The sequence below is a fragment of the Phascolarctos cinereus genome, unplaced genomic scaffold (genome assembly GCF_003287225.1).
Source record: "Phascolarctos cinereus isolate Bilbo 61053 unplaced genomic scaffold, phaCin_HiC Scaffold_5;HRSCAF=322, whole genome shotgun sequence".
In the NCBI taxonomy this organism is placed as follows: Eukaryota; Metazoa; Chordata; class Mammalia; order Diprotodontia; family Phascolarctidae; genus Phascolarctos; species Phascolarctos cinereus.
In genome coordinates this window covers 348,928,782-348,953,445 of record NW_027555958.1, presented here as the reverse complement: position 1 = coordinate 348,953,445, position 24,664 = coordinate 348,928,782, and the positions used below count along the sequence as shown (strand labels likewise).

The 24,664-nt window shown below is 38.5% G+C and overlaps 1 protein-coding gene across 6 annotated transcripts in view; it reads right to left on the bottom strand.

Annotated features, from left to right (window-relative positions):
* DRC8 (dynein regulatory complex subunit 8) overlaps positions 1-24,020 on the bottom strand; it is a 105,682-nt gene extending 81,662 nt beyond the window's left edge. For 3 of the 6 annotated variants that reach the window (XM_020982103.2, XM_020982104.2, XM_020982107.2), the window contains exon 1: positions 23,931-24,013. In XM_020982103.2, coding sequence (XP_020837762.1) covers positions 23,931-23,955 — 25 coding nt within the window. In that variant the 5' untranslated portion in view covers positions 23,956-24,013. Of the gene's footprint in view, positions 1-12,492; positions 12,618-22,752; positions 22,861-23,930 lie in introns of those variants that run through there. The other 3 variants (XM_078156273.1, XM_078156274.1, XM_020982105.2) reach the window with 3 other exon arrangements.
* Positions 24,021-24,664: the final 644 nt, after the last annotated feature.

The following is a 24,664-nucleotide window of genomic DNA, read 5'->3' as shown; positions in this document are numbered from 1 at the left end:
TCTCAGAGGATGAGGGGAAGAGGTGATATACTGAGTCAAGTGTGAGGAACCCCAGGGCAGTTTGCCCCCACCAGAGCACGTGTGGAAGGGATTAATGTAAATGTTATGTAAAATAAGGCTACAAAGGTCAATGGGAGCTAGACTATGAAAGGTTTTAAATGCTGAACAGTACAGTGACATTGAACAAGTTGTTTCACTTCTCAGTTTCATCTACAAAATAAGGAAGTTAGACTAGACGACGGGCCCCTTCCAACTCCAAACTGATGAACCTTTAAACAGTGGCACAGAAAGAAATGGAACCAAAAGGATTTAAGTTACCTGCCCGTATCACTCTTGCAGATGATAATGATTATGACATTTATGTAAGGTTTTCAAGTTTGCTAAGTGTTATATAGACATTATCTCATTTGAGCCTAATAATAACTCCAAGGTATAGGTACCACAAGCCTCTGTGGCACAGTGGATAGAGCGATGGGCCTGGAGTCAGGAAGATTCATCTTCCTGAGTTCAAATCTCACCTCAGACACTTACTAGCTATGTGACCCTGGACAAGTCACTTAATCCTCTTTGCCTCAGTTTCCTCATCTGTAAAATGCACTGGAGAAGGAAATGGTAAACATTCCAATATCTTTGTCAAGAAAACTTCAAATGGGGTCACAAAGAGTCAGTGTCATGACTGAACAACAATGTAAATACAATGGTTGTTATTAAACCCGTTGAAGAAACAGAAGCACCCAAGCTTGAGAGGAATCCTATGAGTATGATCTCCTACGAGCCTCACATTGCATTACAGAAAACCATTTAAAAGCCTTGAAGTTTAAAAGCTATGTAATGCTACTGAAGAAGAGAGTATCTCATTTCATTCTATATTTTTCCTGTTTACCCAACCTCAAGGAATTTACCACAGCTGGGGGGGCAGGGGAACTGAAATGTGACTGTGGCATTCTAGAGATTAGGATTAAATCCATTTTCATTCTGTCATACAAGGCATTCATAAGAGTGGCTTAATTGTAGGTACATCACTGAGAAAGATAAAGGATGAAGGATTAAGAAAAGAACACACACACAAAAAGGATACAGTTATAATGGAAAATTTACAGAAAACAAAAGGTTGTTTCTGACTACATAATACAAATATTTAATGACCCAAAACGACTCAAAAACTAAGGTCTCCCAGGCCAGGATGACTAGATGTTATTTAAAAATCAAAAACATTCATCCTGGGTCCCTGGTCATTCCTGTCCACCACCATTGGGTCATTTCTGGCCAGAGTTCTCCAGGTGAAAAGAATGAAAGAAAATCTGGAAGGTAGAACCTGGCCACAAAACTCATCTATGGAACAGCAAGTGTAACAACACTTGTATACAACATGTATACTCCTCTGTTGCTTGGCAGGTACTGAGTAAGCCCTTGATTTCTGAACTCAGGACCTCCCCAATCCTCTCTGCTCTTGACTGTGACCCAGGCTGTGGATTTGCTTTAATGTCAGATGCCCCAGATACTGCCTGCTCTCCAGCTGGCTATATAATCCATATCCTCTGCAGCCTAAATTGGCTTTTACTTCAAATTCCACTACTTTCTCTGACCTGTTTAATTCTAAGAGGCTTCCACTTCAGACTCCAGTAACTGCCTGTGACCTTTTAAATACTAAGACTTGTATCCCTAATCACTCATCTGTGCCCCTACTCTCATCAACCAAGTTTCTGACAGCAAAAATCAAACCTGAAGCCATAGCCAAACACAGACAGGGTGGGGGCGGGGGGCAGACAAGAGGGAGAAGAGGTACTGTGAAAAAGCTAATTTTTCTAACAAAATCATAACAAAGTGCACAAAAACCATAACAAATGTATATGGGCCTCCTGAGCCTTGTCTTCTCCAAGCTATACATGCCCAGTTCCTTCTACTGAAGCTCATGGGGCATAAACTTAAGGACCACATCCTCCTGGTTGCCATCCTCTGGACACTCTCCAGTTTCTTAATCCCTAGTTCCCAGAATTGAGCACAGTATTGCAGATGAGGTTTAGGTATTTTTTTTAAGGGAGTGAATTCTAGTTATGGAAGAATATATAAGCATGTGAATGCCTAGAGGAAGATCACATATCATGTTCAGAGAATAGAGAATGCCAAAAGGGGAATAATGTAAAGGAAAACTGGAAAGACAAGGTGATGCCAGTTTTAAAAGGGCCTTAAATGCCCTTATGGATTATCCCAGGAAGGGAACTGCTCAACGTGTTTGGGCGAAGGAGTGCCATTTGGACCTGTACTCCTAGATTACTTTGGCAGCTATGTGAAAAGTGGTTTGGAAGTAGGAGGGATTTGAGGCAGGAAGACTGATAAAGAAGTTATTGCAGTACTTTACAATAGTTCAGGCAAGTAGTGAGGGTAGTTTAAAGTAGGTTGGTGGTAGGACAAGTGGAGAAAGGTGGGTAGACATGAGAGATAGTATAAATGTAGAGTGAACATGACTGCATGTGGGGATAAGCCTCAGTTTCCTCATCTCTAAAATGAGGGAGCTAGGCTAGATGACTTCTAATGTCCCTTTCTGGTCCCTATGACTCTAAGGACATGAACTGGAATGACTGAGCATGACAGTGCTTCTCATGGACACAGGTAAGTTTGGAGAAGAGGCAGGTTTAACGAAGGAGACAAGTTCAAGTCTTAGACATTCTGAGTTTGAGTTCAATATGACACTGAGGTGCAGATGTCCACCAGGGCAGCTGGAGGTGGAGAACTGGGAGTTTAGGAGAGAAAATGGGGTTGAATACATAAATCTGAAAGAACTCCACATGGGGGAAGGGAGCAGGGTGAAAACTGAGTAGTCAGGGTAATAAAGGAGGAGAGCATAAACTAGAGAGAGAAGGCAAAGGACAGAATCTTGGCTTCAACTATCATCTCTATGCTAAAGACTACAAACCCTACATCTCCTGTCCCAACTAGAGCTTCAGTCCTATATTCCAAAAACTACAGGACATTTCCTCTATCACTTTTAGCTATCATGCCCAAACTTTACATTTCTGTTTGGAGCACTATCATTCTCATGCACTCTAAGGAGTCTTTGATGCCTCCTCTTTCTTTGTTCCTCATATCCAAGTAGTCACCAAGTCCTATTTGTTTGCCCTTAGAAATCTACCTCAAATTTACTTTCCTTTTCATATCCACTGCTACCAGCCTAGCCCAGGCCCTCATCACCTCCCACAAGGATTATGACAATGATATCCTCATTGGTTTTCTGCTTCTAATCTCCTCTCCATATGTTATTCACATCATTATTAAATTAATCCTCCTGAAAAACATTTTTCATACTGTTACTCTCCTACTCAAATATGTACCACTCTCTCAATTCTCTACTAACATAAACCGCTCCATTTAGCAATGACAGTATTCCATAATCTGTCCCCTCTTTACCTATTCACTATTCCCGAAAATAAGCCCTTTGCTTTAACCAATCTGATTTCTTTATTTCCTTAAATATCTATCTTCTCCACCTCCATACTTTTTTGTTTTCTACCTTATAACACTCTTCTCTGCCTACAGCTAGGCAGTGCTTTGGATAGAGCACTGGACCTGGAAGATCTGAATTCAAATCCAATCCCAAACACCTCTTAGCTATGGAACCCTGGGCAAGTCAGTTAACCTCTATTTGCCTTAGTTTTCTCATTTATAAAATAGGGATTAAAAATAGCACCTGCCTCCCAGGGTTGCTGTGAGGATACAAAAAGGATGATATCTGTAAAGTACTTTCCAAACCTTAAAGTGCTTTTATATTGCTAGTATCATCTGTTGTTGTTGGAAATTCCTGAAAAGTCACATGGTTATAGGTGTGCTTTAGGAAGATTAATTTGAGGAGTCCTGCCAAAATGGCTGAAAGGTTGTGACTAAATTTAACTTCCCTTTAGCACCTCGAACTAGCAACAAAAATATATATATATACTTCACTACAGTTACACTCAGAGCCCCCTCTTCCTATGAACAATGTGCATAATTGTGGGAGAGTGTTCCCCATGTTTTTGAGGAATTTTCTGTACCAATTGTCCTTACTATACTACCTTAATAAATGTCTACTAAAAGTTAATTAATCTGCCCACTGATTGTCAACAGGAAGCACACGAGTGGGGATTTGTGAACTCATAATAAGTAGTAGTAGTAGTAGTAGTAGCCACTAGAACCTGAAATAGCTGTCTCCCTTCTTTTTTTGGGTATGATTTGATAGATTAACTCCAAAGATTATATGAGAGGAAGTATGAACAAAGAAAGCTGGAGCTGGATTCAAATTCTGACTCTGCAGAATAATAACTGTGTGACCTTGGACAAGTAACTTAACTTCTCTGGGCCTCACTTTCATGACCAGCAAAACAAGGGAATTGCACTATAAATACTATAGGTCTCTTCCAGCTCTAAATCTAAGGACCTAAGATTTAAATGTAGAAAGGTAAATTGAGGGACAGCTAGGTGGCACAATGGATGGAGTACCCACCCTGAAGTCAGGAGGACTTGAGTTCAAATTTGACCTCAGACCAAATACTTAACACTTACTAGCTGTATGAGCCTGGGCAAGTCACTTAACCCCAACTGCCTAAAAAAAAGAAAAAAAGAAAGGTAAATTGAAATCAGACTGGGAAAAGTTGTGAATGCCAGGTTAAAGGAGTTCTACTTGGTAATCAGTGTGAAACCATTGAAGGTTTTTGAACAAGGCTGTGAAATTCACCAGGTATAGATTTACAAGAAACAAGCCCATGTTCTTAGAAAATGGTAAAGGCAAATTAAGGAAATAAATATTTGGAAAAAATGCAGATAGTTAACATTTTATTAAGGAAATTAAAGTTAACTCTGTTGACAGATATGAAATATTCCATTTAAATATCTTCATCATATCTTAAGGATAAAAAGGAAAGACTGACAAACTAATAGCATTTTTAAACGATTTCATAGTTAGAAAGATTTATGCCTCATTTCCAAATTATGTCTTTATTTTCACCAATGTTTAAACACTGAAGAAAATATTAAGATGCAAGTATATGAAATGTGGGAATAAAGATTAAGTAACTATTATTAAGGCTATGTATACTGAAAAATTAATGCAACTACATTTGGGAATATTATTGTTCTTATAATTGCATTAATTTTTCAGTATACATGGCCTTTATACATAGCTATATGTGTGTGTGTATTCTGGAGTATTATGGTTCTTCTAGGTATATTATTTTTTCAGGATATATATGTACTATATATAGCATGTGTATATACATATGTATAGCTGTCTAGATATTCATTTGCATATATATGCAAAGTACTTTCTTTTCATTCTATATATTCATATATGTTTGCAAAGTATTTTTCTTTTTATATATATCATCAATGCATGAATATATATAATTATATTATGGAGATACAAAGATATATATCATTCATTCTTCTCTCCTCCTGTGTTAATGCTGCCTGGACATTTATAACTTTTTATTTCCAACACCAATTCTTTAGGATATGAACCTTGGACTAACCTCAGAGAGGTCTGGGTACAGAAGAAATATATCAGAGAAAGAAGTAAAAAAGTGTTCTCTATTTTTTTTAAAACTACATATACAACACTTATAGCTGTGGTTGGCTGCTTACATATTACCATTTCCCACCTCAATTTGAGGAATAAGTTGCCCAAATTTAAATTATTTAGCTTTATGTTGATTTATGTGGGTTCTTGACTTGCCACAGGTTGCTAATTTACTGTAGTTTGCTTTTAATGAATATTTAAGAAAGATTTTTCCTTCTCCGAAAAAAACCACCAAGACTAAGAAAACAATTAATGTATAGGTACAGGCATGGGATATAAAAAAAGATGTTTCTCAAGAACATGTTTCAGTGTAGGAAGTAAGCTTATTTGAATGATATTCCCAGGTCCCTGTTATATCTTCCTGTTCAGTGTAATTAACAACACACACACACACACACACACACACACACACACACACACAGAGTTAAAGACTTCCTAAAATCCAACTAGTTTCTGTTTTTGCTACAACTGATTTCTTCTTAATCAGTCTGAGAGCCAAATTTTTAACAGCTTCTGCCATCTCCTGTGCCATGGAAACAAAGAAATCTCTCTTTTTTAAAATACTCAGACCAGATGAAAATGCTTGAAGATATACTCAATGACAATGCCTGGAACTGAGATGCCTATTTATACTATTATTCTGCTACAATCATAAAAGGATTTTAGCCAAATTTAACTTGGGCAAAGCCAGAGTTTGTTTATATTTATTTTGTTCTCTATTTAATAATTAAAAAGACAAAGTAATTTGGAAGATAAGGTCCAGGAGAAAACATCTACTTTAAAATAGACCATTTCAACTTGTTTTTATTGTTGAATTTTTAGAGAAATTGGTTATAACTACTGTATTTCCTAGATACAGTTCTAAACGAAGAACTTCATTGTTCCTCATATTTACTCCTCCAATTTCCTCCTATTTACCTATCGTAAAATAATAAAAAATAATTTGATTTAATGTATAATATTACTACTACTTGTTCTTGTGATATCATAGGCCTCACTGGAACCTATTAAATGATGTGGTTATTCAACATCACATTATAAAAATCCTTTGAATTTGGATTAGAAGAGTTCTTCATGTGGATCAGAAAAATGAATAGGTCATTTTTCTTAGCCAATGTTGTGTAGTGCTGATCTTACACTTCTGTCTTTTTTAAATCCAATATCATTTGCCATTTTTATAATGGCTCCTACTAAGTAACAAGTATACAGTGATTATTTTGTACTATCTTTTAATTGCCAAAATTACAGCTGGAAACAAGTCTAATTTCACATTAGACTCTATCTGCAAGGCTAACAATGTGAAGTGAAGGAGACTGGGAAAACATACAGCTCTGGATCTGGAGTCAAAAGGCACAGGCTCTAATCCCAGTCCTCCCACCTTTTACCCAGGTAACTTTGGACATGTCACTTAACCTTTCTGAGGGGAGTGGAACTGGTGCAGAGTGAAATGAGCAGAAGCAGAACAATTTACACCATCGCTACATCACTGAAAAGAAAAACAGCTGTGAAAGACTTAATATGATCAATGCAATGACCATCCCAACTCAAGAAGACCAATAATAAATCATACTTTCCACCTCTTAGCAAAGAGGTGATGGATTAGAGGTGCAGAAAAAGACCTACATTATGAGATACAGTGTATGTGAGAATTTAATCTTGCTGCATTTATTTGTAACAAGGGAGGGCTTTTTTTTTTGAGGGGAGGTGAAAGAAGTCAAGGCAGGATAGTGATAATACCAAAAGTGAAAAAGAAAAAGAAAACATGGCCAATAAAACACTTTTAAAAGTATACAGGGGTAGCTAGGTGGTGCAGTGGATAGAGCACCCTGGATTCAGGAGGACCTGAGTTCAAATCTGGTCTCAGACACATAACACTTAGTAGCTATGTGACCGTGAGCAAGTCACTTAACCCCATTGGTATACAGAAGAGAACAGAGGGAAGTCTAGAAAGGGACACAAATAATCAGGGTAGTGTTAGAACTTTTAAATTCAATTTAATATATACTTTCAAAAATAATTGTATACAACATAGATTCAGTGTCACATACAATTCTTTTTTTCAATTCTTTGTATAAAACGTTCACGTTTGTTGATGTATGTCAAGTTAATTAAAATTTTTTGAATCAAAAAGATTGTTTTTTAAGAACATATTGAACTAGATGAACTCTAAAGTCTCATAACAGGATCATATTTGTTATTTTTTTGTCATAGAAATATAAAGATGCAAGATAGCACAATGTCTTGGTAGATAGTTGGTAATAGATATAACACTATATTATAGTCAAATGTTGGAAAGGAAAATTGAATAATTTTCCTAGTGTGACCTTAAAAGAAGAGATAAATTACAAAAGTATAAATGTCGAGGATACCATTATCAGAATGAGGGAGACGAATTATCTGAGAATGAAAGCAGGCTTTAACAAAAAGTGACAAACATTCCTATTATTAGACATTAAAACCATCTCACTGTTCTTTAATGCCAAGAAGTCTGTGTACATCTTTAAAGCATTTAACCAAGCACTTAAAACCCCACCTGAAGAAGTAATGATAAAATAATAGGTCTCAAAGGATGACTTACCATGAGAACTGTTGAGAACATATAACAAAAGGCATATAGAAATGCTTTCAAGGTTAACTGATAGTACAAATAATGTTGTTGTACAAAGATATATGCCATGGTATTATTAGATAAAAATTGAAAAGTAATCGTGAACCTGACTGATCTTTACTAAAAATTCTTAAGAATTCTCAGTCAAGTCTTACTGTGAAAACCATCTAACGTAAAAAGTACCAAGGCTACATTTACACAAGACCCAAACCACTGCTTCAAAAGTAAAAAGAGCTCATTTCATTATCTGTCTACATACGACCTTTTTAGACAGAATTTATTGAATCTAGGGGCATTATGCAGACATGGTTCACGTCTTATCAAATAGCCTCAGAATATTTTACTTTTGAATATTAAATTTTGCCTAGAAAATTTACCACGTTTCAGTGAACTAGAATTTTATACATCAGCACTGAGAAGGGAGGTGAACAAGACAACTAGCTGATCACATCATATTCCTGAAGGTCCTAATACAACCTAATTCTTTATGGTGCATTTCTTAGTGCTTTGTACAATGTAATTTTTACGTTGAAAATCATAAGGCTCTCTTAGGAGATTAGTACCTGTCACCATTAAGGCTTTCTGATATTCAAATTTTTATTTTCTTAATTGTAATCTCTGTTCAAATCTAAATATGCTTGCTCATATTTTCACTCCTTAAATATTTATAGACTATCAAGATGTTTCTCTAAGACATTCATACTTGATAACTGTGTAGCTAAATTATGTGCCACTTTTTATTGGCACCTTATTTTTAATCCTTCAAATTCCCTTCATTTTGTTGACAGTTTCCTGGTAGTAAAGTGACAGTAAATGAACATATAATTTTAGGTGTGGTATCAAGAGAACTTAAAAAAAAAAGAGGAATTATGATCTCCATATAAAATCTGATCCAATATAAAAAGGCAATCCAAAATTCACACTAATAAAATGTAATTTTTTCTGTATAATTGTCATCTATAATAGCACAGATTTCTCTGCATTAATGTTTTCCCAAGGAGCATTTTTCTTGGTCCTCCACAACATATTTTTCAGTTTGTCTTCTTTTCTAACTAGCCTTTCACAGAGGCACATTGTTCTTGCATTCTTTTTTTCAGAGTGGCCACAATAAGTTTACAATTTTATTCTTTTTACTTTTAAGAATTTTAAGCACAAGATCCCTTAATTTCCCCAAATTTTCCTTCTTGAAACTTAAAATTACTGGATGGGAACCCATTCATTATAGATGTATCGATTCAAAATCACCCAGAGTCATTTTGTGTATTAATTACCCCAGATAATTAGAAAGGCATTAGATTGGTGGAGAAGAGAGCAGAGAGCTAGACCTGGAGAAGGGATGTTGAGGTACTAATCATGATTTCAAAATCCACTGAAGTTCTTCATAATCACTGGACTAGATTCTAGTTAGGAAATGCACTAGACTTGAAAGTAAAAGATGTGGGTTTGAGTCCTGGTTCTGCCACCAACTACCCATGTGACCACAGGCAAATAATAAAATTTAAGACCTCTACAGGCTTCTTATTCTCCAACTGCAAAATAAGGGTGACAAATCCTTCCTTACAAAATTCTCTTAAAGCAAAGGCCCATCTCTTCAATGCTAACATTTTATAAAAGTGGTATTGCTCTATGGCAAGAGGTATGAAACCCCACTGCTTCCAAAGAAATTCCAACACAGAGGTTAATGGAAAGGCCTATGACAGGTGGGAGCAGGCTGCAACAATATATCCAACATGGAATTCCGAAGAAAAACAGGAGTTAAAGACATCATGAAGATAGGCTGGTCATGTGGTGAAAAGGAAGGATGACGCGTCATCCAGAGCTGAGTGTTCTACTAGTACCTTTGAAATAGGAAGAAATTAAGGACAGCCTCCAGCACACTGAGATTCTCTGTGGATAAGAGCTGTACAGGACAGGGAGGCACAGATGAAAGGAATTCTGCATTATTAGTGGGAAAAGCTGAATTAATATGATCACAGATCCATATGAGAACAAATTCATGAAGTTGGTGAGAATCAAAAGAGATAGTTGATATGAAAACACTTTAAAAACAACTAAGTATACCAACATAAGCTATAATACTACCAGACATGTGAAGTTCTCTTCTAACGTGTTCCTCTGATCCCTCATAGTAGTAGCATGGAGTTAACTCTTTGTTCTTCAACGCTATTAGTTGAGTATAAACTCTGGCATGATCAACCAAACTGGAAATACTTCAAATACAAGCCTGGTGGCTAGACTATTGTCTAAGGAACAGTCTACTTAAGTTCATAGGTACACCCTTTCAGGTTATTGCAGGGTGATGAATTTTTCAGCCAAAACAATTCACAAAGAAAATCTACTAAATATTGTAAGCAATTATATTTACATCAGTGAAGGAAGTATATATACAGACAAATTCATAGATCCTAGGATTAATGACGTTTCTAGTTAACTAAAAGCTACTTCTTATCGTCCCAGGTAGTGTTTCCCTTTTTTCACTACATGTAAAACATCATTATTATGGTACCCAATGCTGTAACACACTCTGACATCCTTTCCCTTCTCCTCCCCCTCCAAAAAATCCCTAGGAATAATAAGCAGTTACTCTCTACTAATGTAACTTTTTCAGTATTCTCAGTATCTCAGACAGTTAGGTGGCACACTGGACAGTGCTTTGCCTGGAGTGAGAAAGACCTTTGTTCAAATCCATCCTAGACACTTACTAGCTTCAGCCAATCATTTAACCTCTCTCTCAATCATTGTCCTCATCTGTAAAATTAGGATAATAATAGCACCTACCTCACAAAGCTCTTAGGAGCATGAAATAAGGCAATGTTTGTAAAGCTCTTTGCAAACCTTCAAGCACTCTAAATGCAAACTATCCCTTTTTGGTCAGCCTCTGCATCAGTTCTAGGGAAAAGATTCAAGTCCTCTATTGGAGGAATATGTAAACTCCTATTTCCAGAACATTCTGATTAATATAACACTGGAGAGTAAGGTTTGAATGGCAGTTAATTTTATTCTTCAGTTTAATAAGTAAAAATGCATGCTTAAGATAAATGATAAATCAGAAGCTGATTATTCACTTTATAGATTTGCCACAAGTTTCTTTAAAATAGATTAATTTCAAAAAATAAAATAAATTCATTTAAAACAGAACTTCATTGTAAAATGCACCTATTTCATGAAGACATTCAGTGGACTAGAAGCAAGAACACCTCGCTCCTCCTAGCAAAAATCCTACCATTAATTTGCTGGGTGATCTTGGGCAAGTCCTTTAGCATCTTCAGTCTTCAATTTCCTCATAAAATTAAGGGTTTAACTAGATTGATACTACCTTGAGTTCTCTTCCAGGTCTAAAATTCAGTGATTCTTTTGTATTAAATTAGATATGCCTTCGGACAGCTAGGTGGCGCAGTGGATAGAGTACCAGCCCTGAAGTCAGGAGGACCTGAGTTCAAATCCAGCCTCAGACCAAACACTTGACACTCACTAGCTGTGTGACCCTGGGAAAGTCATTTAACCCCAACTGCCTAAAAATAAAAACAAAACAAATAAATTAGATATGCCTTTGTTACTAAAATTAAATGTATTTTAAGTTGAATTTGATTAAAACCTAAAGACATATGACAAATATAGGACACATAGGATATGTGACAAATACATACATATATGACAAATACAAGAAACCAAAGCAGCAAAGAAACCTATCTGATAACAAGGAATACTAATTAGTTTAAGGAGAACCTGGTGTTCCAAGTTTTATTGTCTAATATCAAGGGTAATGACAGTAGTAACTAGCACCTAGATGGCAATTCAAGGTTTACAAAGCTTATACTCTCACAACAACCATACACATTTTACAGATAAAGAAACTGAGTTTCTGAACATCAATGTGGCTTATTCATATTCACACAGCTGGTAAGTAGCGGAGGTCTTTCCACAACTTAGATTAGAATCCACAAGGACCACAGGTCCCACAATAAGATCCAAGGATTCAAAGCTGGAAAACACTCTAATAAAATCCCTTAATTTTGCAGATGAAGAAACTGAGTCCCACAAAGGAAAAGTAAAGTTCCTAAAATCACACAGGGATTAAGGACAAGAGGCTGGTCCTCTCTGATTTCCACACAGTGATCTTTCTTTTCATTAAGGCCTCTTAAATCTGTCCTGTTTTGGGGAGTATAATTATGTACTCACTTCACTTCAACAGACACATAGAATACAAATAATATATCTGTTGGATATAAGTCAAATTTTCTGTAAAACAAATCACATTTTCCCATTGATTTATGTCATAATTTCAGTTTTGTGTACCTTTGGTAAAAGATTCAGCTAAAAAATATTATGAAAATCATACTTAAGAATTGATGAAGTCGGGGCAGCTAGGTGGTGCCCTGGATTCAGGAGGACCGGAGTTCAAATCTGCCATCAGACACATAACACTAGCTTCGTGACCCTGGGCAAGTCACTTAACCCCACCGCCTAGTCAAAAAAAAAACAGATGAAGAAATAAAGCTGAAGAGCTGAAAAGGACATTAAATAATCCGGAGAGGTGACACACTCAATGCCCAGAGCCATCCATTTTGGACATGGTTGTTGTGTAGATTCACTTTGCTTGACTATCTTTGTGACAAAGATTTTTTTTTCTCCTGCTTTTTAATAATGGGCAAGAGAAAGGGATTGGCAATAGTGATTTTTAAAAAAAGGAGGGTAAATGAAACTTTTCTAAATACACAGAAGAAAACAGAAGGAAGCATAAGCAAACAGGACAGTTCTGAAAGTTAATGTGGAATTTTTTTTTAAAGCAAACAGTATGAAATAGAGATTTACGGTTTCAAATGTAATCCTTGTTTGTGTTCTGTTGTGTATATGTAACCACTCTTTTTTGTTGGTGGTAGTATTTGAATTCCAAGTTTTAAAAAAAATTAAGTGGAAAAAAAAATAACTCGATGCATCTTCTTGCCTCATGTATGAACATGTTCCATAAACATCCCCAATAGTGATCATAAAGGCTCTGCTTAAACATTCCTAGTGACAATGAACTAACTACCTAATCAAACAGTTCCATCTTCAGAAAGTTCTGATTGAAAGTTCTTACATTAAATCAAAGTCCGTCCCTAAAATTTGTACTCCTTAGTTTTAGCTGTTCCCTCTGGAACTAAACAGAGTAAGCCAAACTCTGAATAGCTGTGTGACCTCAGGCAAATCATTTCACCTGTCTGGGCTTCGGCTTGCTCATTTTTTTTAAATGAGAAACTAGTCCCTTGCAGCTTTATGACTGAAATATCTTTTATGAAGTAACTCTCCAAATATTTAAAGATAGCTATGATGTGCTCTGTAAGCACTATCTTCCTCACATTGAACATCACTTACTCCTTCAACAAATGTTCATGGGACATGATTTCCAGCTCATCACACCAGTCGCCCCCTGACTTTGCTCCAGTTTATCGGTCTCCTTTAAAGCGTGGCACCCAGGTTCTACAAAATATTCCTTCCATCTGGATGCTGAATAGCACAAAATACCACTACCTCCCCCAATAGAAACAAAACACTTCTATTCCTGTAGCTTAAGACTGCATTAGCTTTTTTGACAACCACCTTATGCTTTCAGCTCATAGTAAACCTATAAAAAGCTTCAAATCTCTTTTTTTTTCCTTTACACAAACTACTACCTAGCCATGTCTCTCCTACTCTTTACCTGTGCAGTTTATTTTTTTTTTAACCAAAGAAAGGACAAGACTTTATATTTGGCCCAAATAAATTTCATCTTGTTAGATGGATTGTACAGTGCAAACTTTACTCATCAAATGTTTTTTTCTACTACACCAGAACTGGAATTCTGGCTATTGTATTTATTGTATTACCACAGACATGACATGGGTATTTTCTTGGAGCCTTAGTTTCCATATAAGTAAAACAGAACTAATACTTATACTACCTTTCACAAGGTTGTTATGGAGAAAGATCTCTGGAATAAAGCCCCATATAAATGTGACCTATTAGAATACCCAGCCCTAATTTACCTGTTACTCATTTTAATTGTCCTTTTCTGCTTTTGCAGTCAGCTAGGTGCCACAGTGGATCAAGCACCAGACCCAGTCAAGAAGATCTGAGTTCAAATGTAGCCTCAGACACTTACTACCTCTGTGACCCTGGACAAGTCCCTTAACCTTATCTACCTCAGTTTTCTCATTTGTAAAATGAGCTGGAGAAGGAAATGGCAAACCACTCCAGTATCTTTGCCAAGAAAACCCCAAATGGGGTCACAGCATTCTGCTTTTTCTTAAACACAAAATACCCACAGAATTTCTTTGTCTTATTGAAGCTTACAACCTAGCAGGAAGCACAAATATATAGATGATTTGAGAATTCTTACCAAGCAAGACATCAAGGAGCATAAATTATAAACCGATAATCCTGTAACTCAAATTAAGTCCTAAAGATATAAAAAGAAAGCATTCATTGGATTTGTTGCTAGTTGACCAAATGAGTATAATTACCTTTGTCCAAAACTGAGGGTTGTCAAGAAATAAATATCTTCTCTCTAAACAATGTAGTCAATATCTAAAGGAGATTCCTTCCAAAACTGGCTGCCTACTCTAGCAAAAGCCTAAATTCTCACCAGCCCAAATGATGATCAAAAAATCTAATGTGAAGCTTCAGTAAGTGACTTTTTCCACCCAAGAAACTGCTCTAAAAGTCATCTAGAAGCTCATGGGCACTAAGAAAGGGAGCTTCAGGTAAAGCTAGCTCCAGAGGAGGCATACAAACCTATAGCCTCCCAGCTAGATCCTAAACAAGCCTCGACTCTAGCCTCCTAAGCAGTGTATTTGGAGGATGCAAAAGCACAGGATCCCCTAAGATATGCCACCAGAAGTAGCAGAAACAAGTATAGCATGGCATCGCTCAGACCCGTTAACAGCCCCAGCAGGGAGCTGCTCTGATGTCCTGAGCACTCTGTTCTGAGAAACATCCTGAAGATCCAGGGCTCTGAACCCAAACATTCAGGGGGACCTAAACTTCGAAGACACAGGTCAGCACATGAACCCAGGTGTTTCAAGGCAAGACCAAGAAGAGCCTACAAACCCACACAAATATCAGCAAAGGAGGTACAGGCTGGCCCTGGCACAAAATTCCAGTTCAGAAACTAAACCTAGAAAGATGAGTGAAGCAAAAAAGACATGGACCAGTACAAAAAAATTATTGTAGCTTTAGATCCTGTCTCGAAGGTAAAAGTAACTGCGTAATAACTGCAGGCAAAGACTTATAGGAAAAAACAGGATTTTTTTTTCATTTTTTTCCCCAGTCCCAACTTCCTAAAAAAAAAATGATTTTACACAAGGACTGCATGAATACCTAGGAAAAAAACAAAGAAGAATTTTTTAAATGACATTAAAATTCTGGAAGAAGGAATTAGAAGGAATAACTTAGAAGAGAAAGTGGTAAACCTTGCCCAAGTAATGTACTCCTTGAAAACCAAAATAGAATAGAAATTAATGACTTCATAAGACAGAAAAAAATTAGAATACAAACTGAAAAAATAAGTATGTAATGTATCTGACATCTAAAAAACTGACTTAGAAAACAGGGTCAAAGAGAAATAATTTAACATTCATCAGACTCCTAGGAAATTATGACTTTTTAAAAATCATAAATTACATATATATTATATGTATATTATATATATGTAATGGAGTTTGGTTTTCTTTCTTTCTCAATAGGAGAGGGAGGAGATAAAAGAAGGAAGAGAATTTGTAACTGGGGAAAAAAAGTCTATGAGAAGGGAGAGAATTTGGAACTAAAAAAAAAAAAGTCTATGTGTTTTGAAAAAAATCCAAAAGTTTAAACATCCAAGAAAGCTATAGCCAAAATCCAGTTTCCATATCGAAGAAAAATTACTGGAAGTACCCAGGAAGAAGGGCTTCAAGTACCCAGGAACTATAGTCAGGATCATATGAGACCTGGCAACTTCTAACATCAACTAGAGGAGATCTTGAAATACAATATTCCAAAAGGCAAAACATATAGGCTTACATCCAAGAATAACTTATTCTGCAAAGTGTAACCATAGAGGGGGAAAATGGACCTTTAATAAAGGAGCAGTCTATCAAATATTTCTGATGAAAAGACCAGAACTGCATAATAGCTTTGAAATACACAAGAAAAACCTAGAAAGGTAAAATTATTTTAATGACTGGAAGCAACTGTATGATGATACAATGCTAACATTTGAATATGAGAAAAATAATTGAGTTTTCCTTCAGGATCTTAATGTCTTCAAAAGGTATTGAGGGATTTAATTTAGAAAAACAGAGGAACTGGGGGTGGACTGGTTCTTTTATTCGTGTTTCTAAGAGGGGAAATAGAAAGTTAAAAGAAATATACTACTGAAGAAATGAGGAAGAGGGGGTTGGAATTTGCCATTTTTCCTAATTGGGGTTTGTGGGAAGCATATATAAATATGGAGGATAGAATGGGGAGAACCAGCATCAGATGAACATGAACCTCATCTGAAATGGACAAAGGAGGGTTACACAAATACATACACAAAGAGAGAGATGTAGAAATATATCAATTTCAAAAGGGAAATAAGCAAACAGAAAAGGGAGGTTAAGAAGAAGAGAATAGTCTCAAGCAAAACAAAGTTCCTAGTCCTAAAGAGGAAATTAAAAGAAAAGAAACAATATCCAAAAGTGGTATCCATCAATTGGGAAATAACAAAAAGTAGCATGTGAATGTAACAGAACATTATTATACCATAAAAAATGATTAACGACAATTTCACAGAATCCTGGGTAGTATGGACTGTTACAGAATGAAGTGAGCAGAACCAACAGAACAATTTACACAAAGTTGACAATACTATAAAGAAGAACAAGGATGTAAGACTCAAGAACTTTGATTACTGTAATGACCAACTCTGTCTGGGATGTTAACCACATCCCAGACAGAGATGGTAGAGTAAAGGTGGGGAAAGAGACATAGATTTTTGGATGTGGTCAAAAATGTGTGGATTTGTTTTACATGGCTATGCTTACTTGTTAAAAGGGCATTATTTTATTATTTTTCCTTTTAGTTTTTAATGGGGAGTGTGGGGGAGAGCAGAGTTTAGTAATAATAATACTCCAAAAAGAGAGCCATTGAAACATTTTTTTAAATGAACAGAAGAGAACAGAAGGAAACACAGACCAGAAAAACAGTTCTGTAAATAACATGCCTAGGGGCAGCTAGGTGGCACAGTGAATAGAGTACCAGCCCTGGACTCAGGAGGACCTGAGTTCAAATCCAGCCTCAGACCAAACACTTGACATTAGCCGTGTGACTCTGGGCAAGTCACTTAACCCCAACTGTCCCACCAAAAATAAAATAAAATAACATGTCTAATTTATACACTTTATCCAATATAACATGGATATTCATAATTTTGTAAATGTGGTCAGCTGTATGTATATATGTTCTCTTTTTTGGTGTTTAAGTTCAGAATTTAAAAATAAAAAAAAAGATAGCCCCTCTCTGAATGATATTTTATGAGGCATTGAAACAAGAAAGATTCAAAAGTATAAAGAAATTAATTAATAGGTTCTTGGTTAAAAAAAAGGAAAACTTCTGACTGTGTAAACTTGCTTAAAAACATTAAAGGAAAATGCTAAAACTAGCAAAAATTATCTATCCTACTTCTAACATTCCATTCAGCAAATATAGAGTCCATGTCTACAACCAGCCTGAAGACATATCCCTAAGCAAGTTATGTTTGCTTTGATCTTCTCCTTTAGCCACTTGCATACTGGTAAACAATACCAGTCTTCTGTATTTTTGTTAATTGCCTATATATCTTAGATATCAGGCTTTAATCAAAGACATTTAATGTAAAGATTTTTCTCCATTGATAGTTTCTCTTCTAATCCTAGTTGCATTGATTTTGTTCATACAAAAGCTTTTAAATTTTCTATAATCAAAAGGTGTGTCTTATCTTTTATGATTACCTCTATCCCTTGATTAAGAATTTTCCCTCAGCTAATAACTGTAAAAGGTATCTCCTCCTTCCCATTTCCTACAATATTTTAATATGACCTTTTATATTAAATTCCACTTGAAACTAATTTTAGTATAAGATCTCCATCTAAATTTTTTTTAATCAACTGCTTTCCAATTTTCCCAGCACCTTTGTTTCTTTTTATAAAGAGTCCTCCAACCCCCAAGTAGTTCACATTCTTGGGTTTACACAACACTGGACTAATACAGTCCCAAATTTCTAACGGCCTGTTGGACATCTCAATCTCAATACTTCCAAATTCTGAGGCAGCATGGCAAAGGAGAGAAATCCAAGTTCCTGTCTTGCCTCTGATTTGTCCTAGCTGTGTAATCAAAGTCAAATCTCTTGGGGCAGCTAGGTAGCACAGTGTATAGAGCACAGGCCCTGGATTGAGGAAGACCTGAGTTCAAATCCAGCCTCAGACACATAATACTTACTAGCAGTGTGACCCTGGGCAAGTCACTTAACCCCACTGCCTAGCCAAAACAAAAACAATGCAAATCATTACAAAGTCAAATCTCTTCTAGGAGACTCAAGCCTAATCACAGACAAATTTTGACAGACTATCCTCAGACTCAGCAAAGGCCAGTTATGTTATCAGCCTTCTTTCTCCACCAGTCTCTTTTGCTCCAACTTCCCTACTTGTGGTGCTTAGGTTTAAAATTCGTCAGTTATTACATGCCTGCCTACCACAGGCAAAGCCCTCTGCCAGATACTGAGGATGGAAAGGGAAGGCAAAACTGTTCCTGCCCTTTAAAGAATTTATAATCTGCTGAGGGAGGATGCAAAACAGAATTTTAGACTTGGGTCATCTAAGTGACCATCTAGTGGAACCCATACCTGAAGGAATCCCCACCACTACAAGAAACCTGACAAGCCACCCTGAAGACCTCTAATGGCAGGGAGTTGAGGACCTGCTACCTCTTGAGGAAACCCATTCCATTTAAAAATAGTTCTAATTGTTAAGAAATATGTTCTAACAATAAACCTAATGTCTCTTTACAATTTCCACTGCTTGTGTTCTAAGGCAAAAACTTGAGGAGGGAAAGTACTAGAATCTGTATAGATTAGAAAAGGCTTCACAGAAATAGAATCTTAAAGGAAGATAAGGAGAAAGGACTAATAAGAAAGCTAGGTTCCTAGGAAATATCTGTTGTCTAACTCCTCAATTTTTCTTTTAAAAAGTCATTTTACATTTACGACTAAAATAGTAATTAAGTAGCAGACATGATGTTAGTTCATCTTATATGTTTGTATATGTTTGATGTTTCTGTTGATGATTATTAAGTCTTGGTCAAGTCAGGTTTGGGATTTTTGACAGAGGTTTACTACAGGGTTTGCTGACAGTGTACAAACTGATTTAGTGGCCACTTTCATTCATACAAAAAGGGTACAAAACCCATTGGATCTCTCTACCTCATAACCATCCCTGAATCTCTGCTTTTAATGGTGCAGGGAAAGAGCTGAATCCTTGGGAACCAACATAGTTCTGGCAGCTGACTGGCTCTTGACAGCCCACATCACAAATTTAGAGCTAAGAAGGGACCTAACAGGTCATCTAGTCTGGCCCTCCTCATTTTACAAATAAAGAATCTGAGACCCAGAGAGGTTAAGTGATTTGCCCATGGTCACACAGCTAAGCTGCAGAGCCATTATGTGAGTCCAGGTCTTCCAATTTTTAAATCCAGAACTGTTTGCACTGTACTTGGCGTAAGGCTGTAGAATTTTATAAGGCAGACAAAAGAAGGGGCAATCTTTTTCAAATGCACCAATCTTCAGGTAAGCCAATGAGGAACACAGGAGTTAACAGAATTCCTCTGAATATTTCTTTCTACAAACGCCCGCCCCCAACTCCACCCCTAAACAAGCATTATTAAGCTCCTGTTATGTGCCTGGCATTGTACTAAGTGCTTTACAAATATGACCTTTTATCCTCACAACAACCTTGTGAGGATTATCCCCATTTTACAGTTGAGGAAATTAAGACAGACTGGGGTCACAACATTTGTGGCTGTATCTGAATTCAAGGCTTCGTGACTCTAGGCCCAGTACTACCACCTAGCTGCCTATAGGTCAGCTGCCTCATTTATTTTAAGAGGACAAATTTTATTCATATATATTTATACATAATATATATTTACATATGCTTTCAGTAATTACATCATCTGTGGGTTTTTTGTCTTTTTAATTAAATGGCAGGCCATGTGGCAAAATAGACCACTGGACAAAAATCGGGAGATGTTTGGGTTGGGAAAATCATCTCTTAGAGCTAGAACTGACCTTAGATATCTAGTCCAAACCCCTCCTTTAAGAGATGAGGCTAAAAGAGGTTACATAACTCTCCTAAAGTCTGCTAATTAATGGCTAGGCCTAGAAGCCAAAGCTACTGACTCCCAGTCTGGTCCTTTTTCTACTCTGGAAAAAATCATTTCATATAATAAAATTAGAGCCATCAGATACCTCACCTTGTTCAGCTCAAAACTGAGGACCAGAGAAGTCTACTATCTTACACAAGGTCACACAGTATGCAGTAAGTGACAAAGCTAGGAGATGAATCCAGGTCTTCTGATCACACATTCAGCATCCTTTCTACTTCCTACTGCTCTTTAGAATGAGAGAGGATTAAATGACTTCTCAAGTCCTCTGCTTCAAAGTTAAATGTCTGTTTTTTGGAGTGTTCTCTAACAAAAATAGCTCACAAATATCCATGATTAACCTGTTCAGTTGCTGACAAATCTCTTCCCAGTGTCTTCCAAAGTATCTACTTCTATTAGTGTTGCTAAATAAAGTAACCAAACCAGGTTCTATTTCCTGCTTTACTGCCAGCTAACTGTAAGACCCAGGGAAACTCATTTAACCTTTATAGTCAGATTCCTTATTTATACAGGAAAGGGATTAGACTATTGAAAATAACAGCTCACAATTTTATAGTGTTTTACAGTTTTAAAGTGTTTTCCTCACAACAACAAAGGGAGGTATGAAGTGGTATTATCATTATTCACATTTTACAGATAGTGGAATTAAGATTTAGAAGGGTTAAGGGATTTGTGACATATATGGTGGAGATGACAGTCAAACCCAAGGTTTTGATTCCACAGTCACTGTTCTTTCCACTGAAGCATGCTGACTATAAATCCCCTTCTACTTCTAAAATTCCATATTCCAGTTTCCTGATATAGCTGAAAAATTAATATAAAAATGAGTCACTTCTTAGGATGTATACACTGTAGTATTGTACTTTCTAAACAGCATCACTGAAAGCTAATGACACTTATTTTAGGAAAGGTAGCATAGTAATATTCATAAATTTCATTAAGAATGTAAACTCCTGCTATCCACATCCAGAGATAGAATTATGAAGTCTGAACACACATCAAAGCACACCATTTTCTCCTTTTTTTCTTTCTCATGGTTTTTCCCTTTTGTTCTGATTCTTCTTTCACAATATGACTAATGGGTAAATATGTTTAATATGATTGCACATGTATAGTCTATATCAGATTGCATGCCATCTTGGGGAAGTGGAAGGGCGGGAAGAAGAAAAAATTTGGAATTCAAAATCTTATAAAAGTGAATATTACGTTAAAAACTAAAAATAATTTAAAATTTAAAAAAATCTGTTAAAAAAAAAGAATGTAAACTCCTTGAGGCCAAGGCCTGTTTTAATTCCAAATATTGTCATTGCTATAAACGGCTAAATCATTACAGCAGCTTTACTTGTGTCAACTGACTTTCTGTGGCACAGCAGAAATCCAGAGCTGGAAGAGGCCTTAAAGGCTATATAATCCAATGTCCTTTTACAGATGCAAATATTGAGGCTTGAGGGAGTTAAGTGATTGACTCAGGTTCAGTTTTCCTAGTTTCAGGGCTCTTTCACAGCCCACCTCAGGGTCCACAAATGTCGACGACATGCTTTTACCTTTTAAGATGCTAAGTATTGCTTTGCTGGGATTTTTCAGAGTGGAAATTATTTATCAACTTAAATAGAACTACAGTAATATCTAAAATATAAAATAAGTGGTTTAGTAACCCTAAATACTAGGTTTCAAATAGTCAGCAAGCATTTATTAAACACCTACTATATATGCCAGGTATTCCCTAAGAATTGGGGATACGAAGAAAGACAAAAAAGATTCCCTGAAGAGGTTTACAATCTACAAGGGAAATGGGTAGGAATTATTTATCAATATCAATAGGACTAGTCATATTTAAAATATACAAGGGGAATGGTTTAGTAACCTAATACTACATTTTAAATAATCCACAAGCATTTATTAATCGCCTACTATGTGGCAGGCATTGTGTTTAAAAGCCTCGGGAAAAGACAAAAAAACAGTTCCTGCTCCCAAGCTCAGAGTTTAAACGGTAAGACAATGTGCAAATAATGATGTAAAAAGAAACTACTGACAAACTATTGAAAAACAAACTATTAAGAATAAACTGGAAATAATCAACAGTTAATGCATTAGAATTAAGGGAGGGTTGGGGGGAGGCATGCTGGTGGGATTTTGGCTAAGGGAAGCCAGGGAAGCCTTTTTCCAAGCGTGGCACCCTAAAATGGTTTTTGTTGTTGCGTTAATGTACCGCGATCTGGTGACTGGCCGATTCAGGGTCTCGAACGTGCACTTTCCTGGCCCTGCGGGACACTGTAGTCTCTTGTGGCCGCATCCCCCCCCCCCCGGACATCTGACTGGAGTGAGGGGCCTTCTTTTCACCGCAGCCACGGCTTCTCAGACTAGGGCCTTTCTTTTTATTGTGTCCAGAACCCTCCGGGGGACGAGAAGCAAACATGTCTGCTTCCACGCAGCTGAAGATGGGGGCCGCCCGCAGCGAGAGCAGCACGGGCCAAGACCGGGGATGCGGGAGGTAGGCCTGCTGCGGCCAAAGCGCGCGAGCAGCCTCGGGCCTGCTTGGAAGGAGCGCCCGGGAAGGGCGGCCTGTGCGGCGGGCGGCCCCACCTCCTGGCCAGGCTTCCCGAACGCGCTTCCTCGATCACGATCGTGGGGAGAGGGAGTGTGGCTGTTTTTTCTCCCCCCAAAATAAATAAAAGTCTCCGGCCCGCCTCTTTCTTCCCACAGACAACCCAGGGCAGGGGAGAGGCGCGGCCGAGAAGGCCCTTCATGGCGCAGAAGGGGGAGGAAACCGCCGCAGCCTCCCTTCCTCCCGCCCTCGCCTTCCTCCACGGGAAGCAAAATGGTGCCGCCAAAAGGTCGTCAGGCAGCGAGAGATGAAGGGAGGCCTGGTGCGGCCGCGTGGGGGCGACGGGAGGTGGAACGAGGATCCACGAGGAACCCCGCCGGGCCGAGGCCTGGACCTGGGGCCTAGTGGGCGGACGCAGCGATCTCCATATGCCTTAAGACCACCGGGACACCATCTTTTTGTTCCTGAGCCCCAGGCTATGGGGGCTCGCTACAGCTTCCCGGAAGAGGAGGAGGGGGCGGCTGGAGGCGCCGAGGCGTCGCACTCAGGCACTGCGCCTGGCTTGGGGGAGGGGAAAAGAGAAGGGAGGAGGGAGGATGAGAAAAAGGAGAGGGGTAGGAGAACGGAGGGATCCCTCCCTCTCTTCCTCCCGCGCTGGGCGGGGCCAAGGTCACCCCCCCCATACTCCCCTCCACTCCCATACCCGACGCCCATTCCTCTCAGCGGGTGGCACGTACAAAGGGATATAGGAAGGGGGATCGCTCTGGGATGCTTTCTCCCAGGCCTCAGGCTACGCTCAGCAAGCCTGGTCCGGTCCTTCCCTTCCCTAGGCAGTTTCCTACCTCCGCTGTCTTTATCGTCCGCCATCTTGTGCCGGCCCGGTCGCCCTGGAGATGCCAGGTGGCGCTGGGCGGCGGCGGGAAAGAACCGCCTGGATCAGAAGGGGAAGGGGAAGGATGGGAATGGAGAGAAACACCAGGCCCGGCGCTGCGGCAGGGCCTGGGCCTTCCAGAAGGCTTGTCCTTCTAGCCGCAGGGGAATGGGGGGAAGGGGCAGTCGAAAACAAGGGCAACCCCCACGCAAAAGACCCCTCCATAGAAACTCAGCGCCCCCGCAATAAAAACGTGGGCTCCGCCCTAGATCCCCAGAACCCTGGGGTATTGTTAGATAATTGCCGCCAAAGCCCTCCCTTCCCGCCCTCCACAGGGGGACCTCCCCCGCCCCAACCTCTCCCGCTCGTTTCCTCCCTCCCTCGTGCTCCCCGGCAGGGCTGCGGTTTTATTGCAAGATTTTTTTTTAAAAGGGGGGGGCGGCTGGAAACGTGCAGAAGACGCTGTGGGCCTGCCGAGCCCCGGATCGAGCCTAGGGCCGCCCCTCCCCCTCTTCCTCCCCTCCTTGAGGCGAGCTTCCCATGTGGGGAGCGCACGGGGGCGGCCCCTCCCGCAGTCTCCAGGCGGGGGCAGGGGAGCAGCGGTCGCCAGAAGGCTAAGCAACCAGCCATCTCTTTTTACCCCACTGCTGCAACCATCCATTCCCCACCCTTGCTCTTTCCCCAGGAGGGCGAAGCAAAAAACGG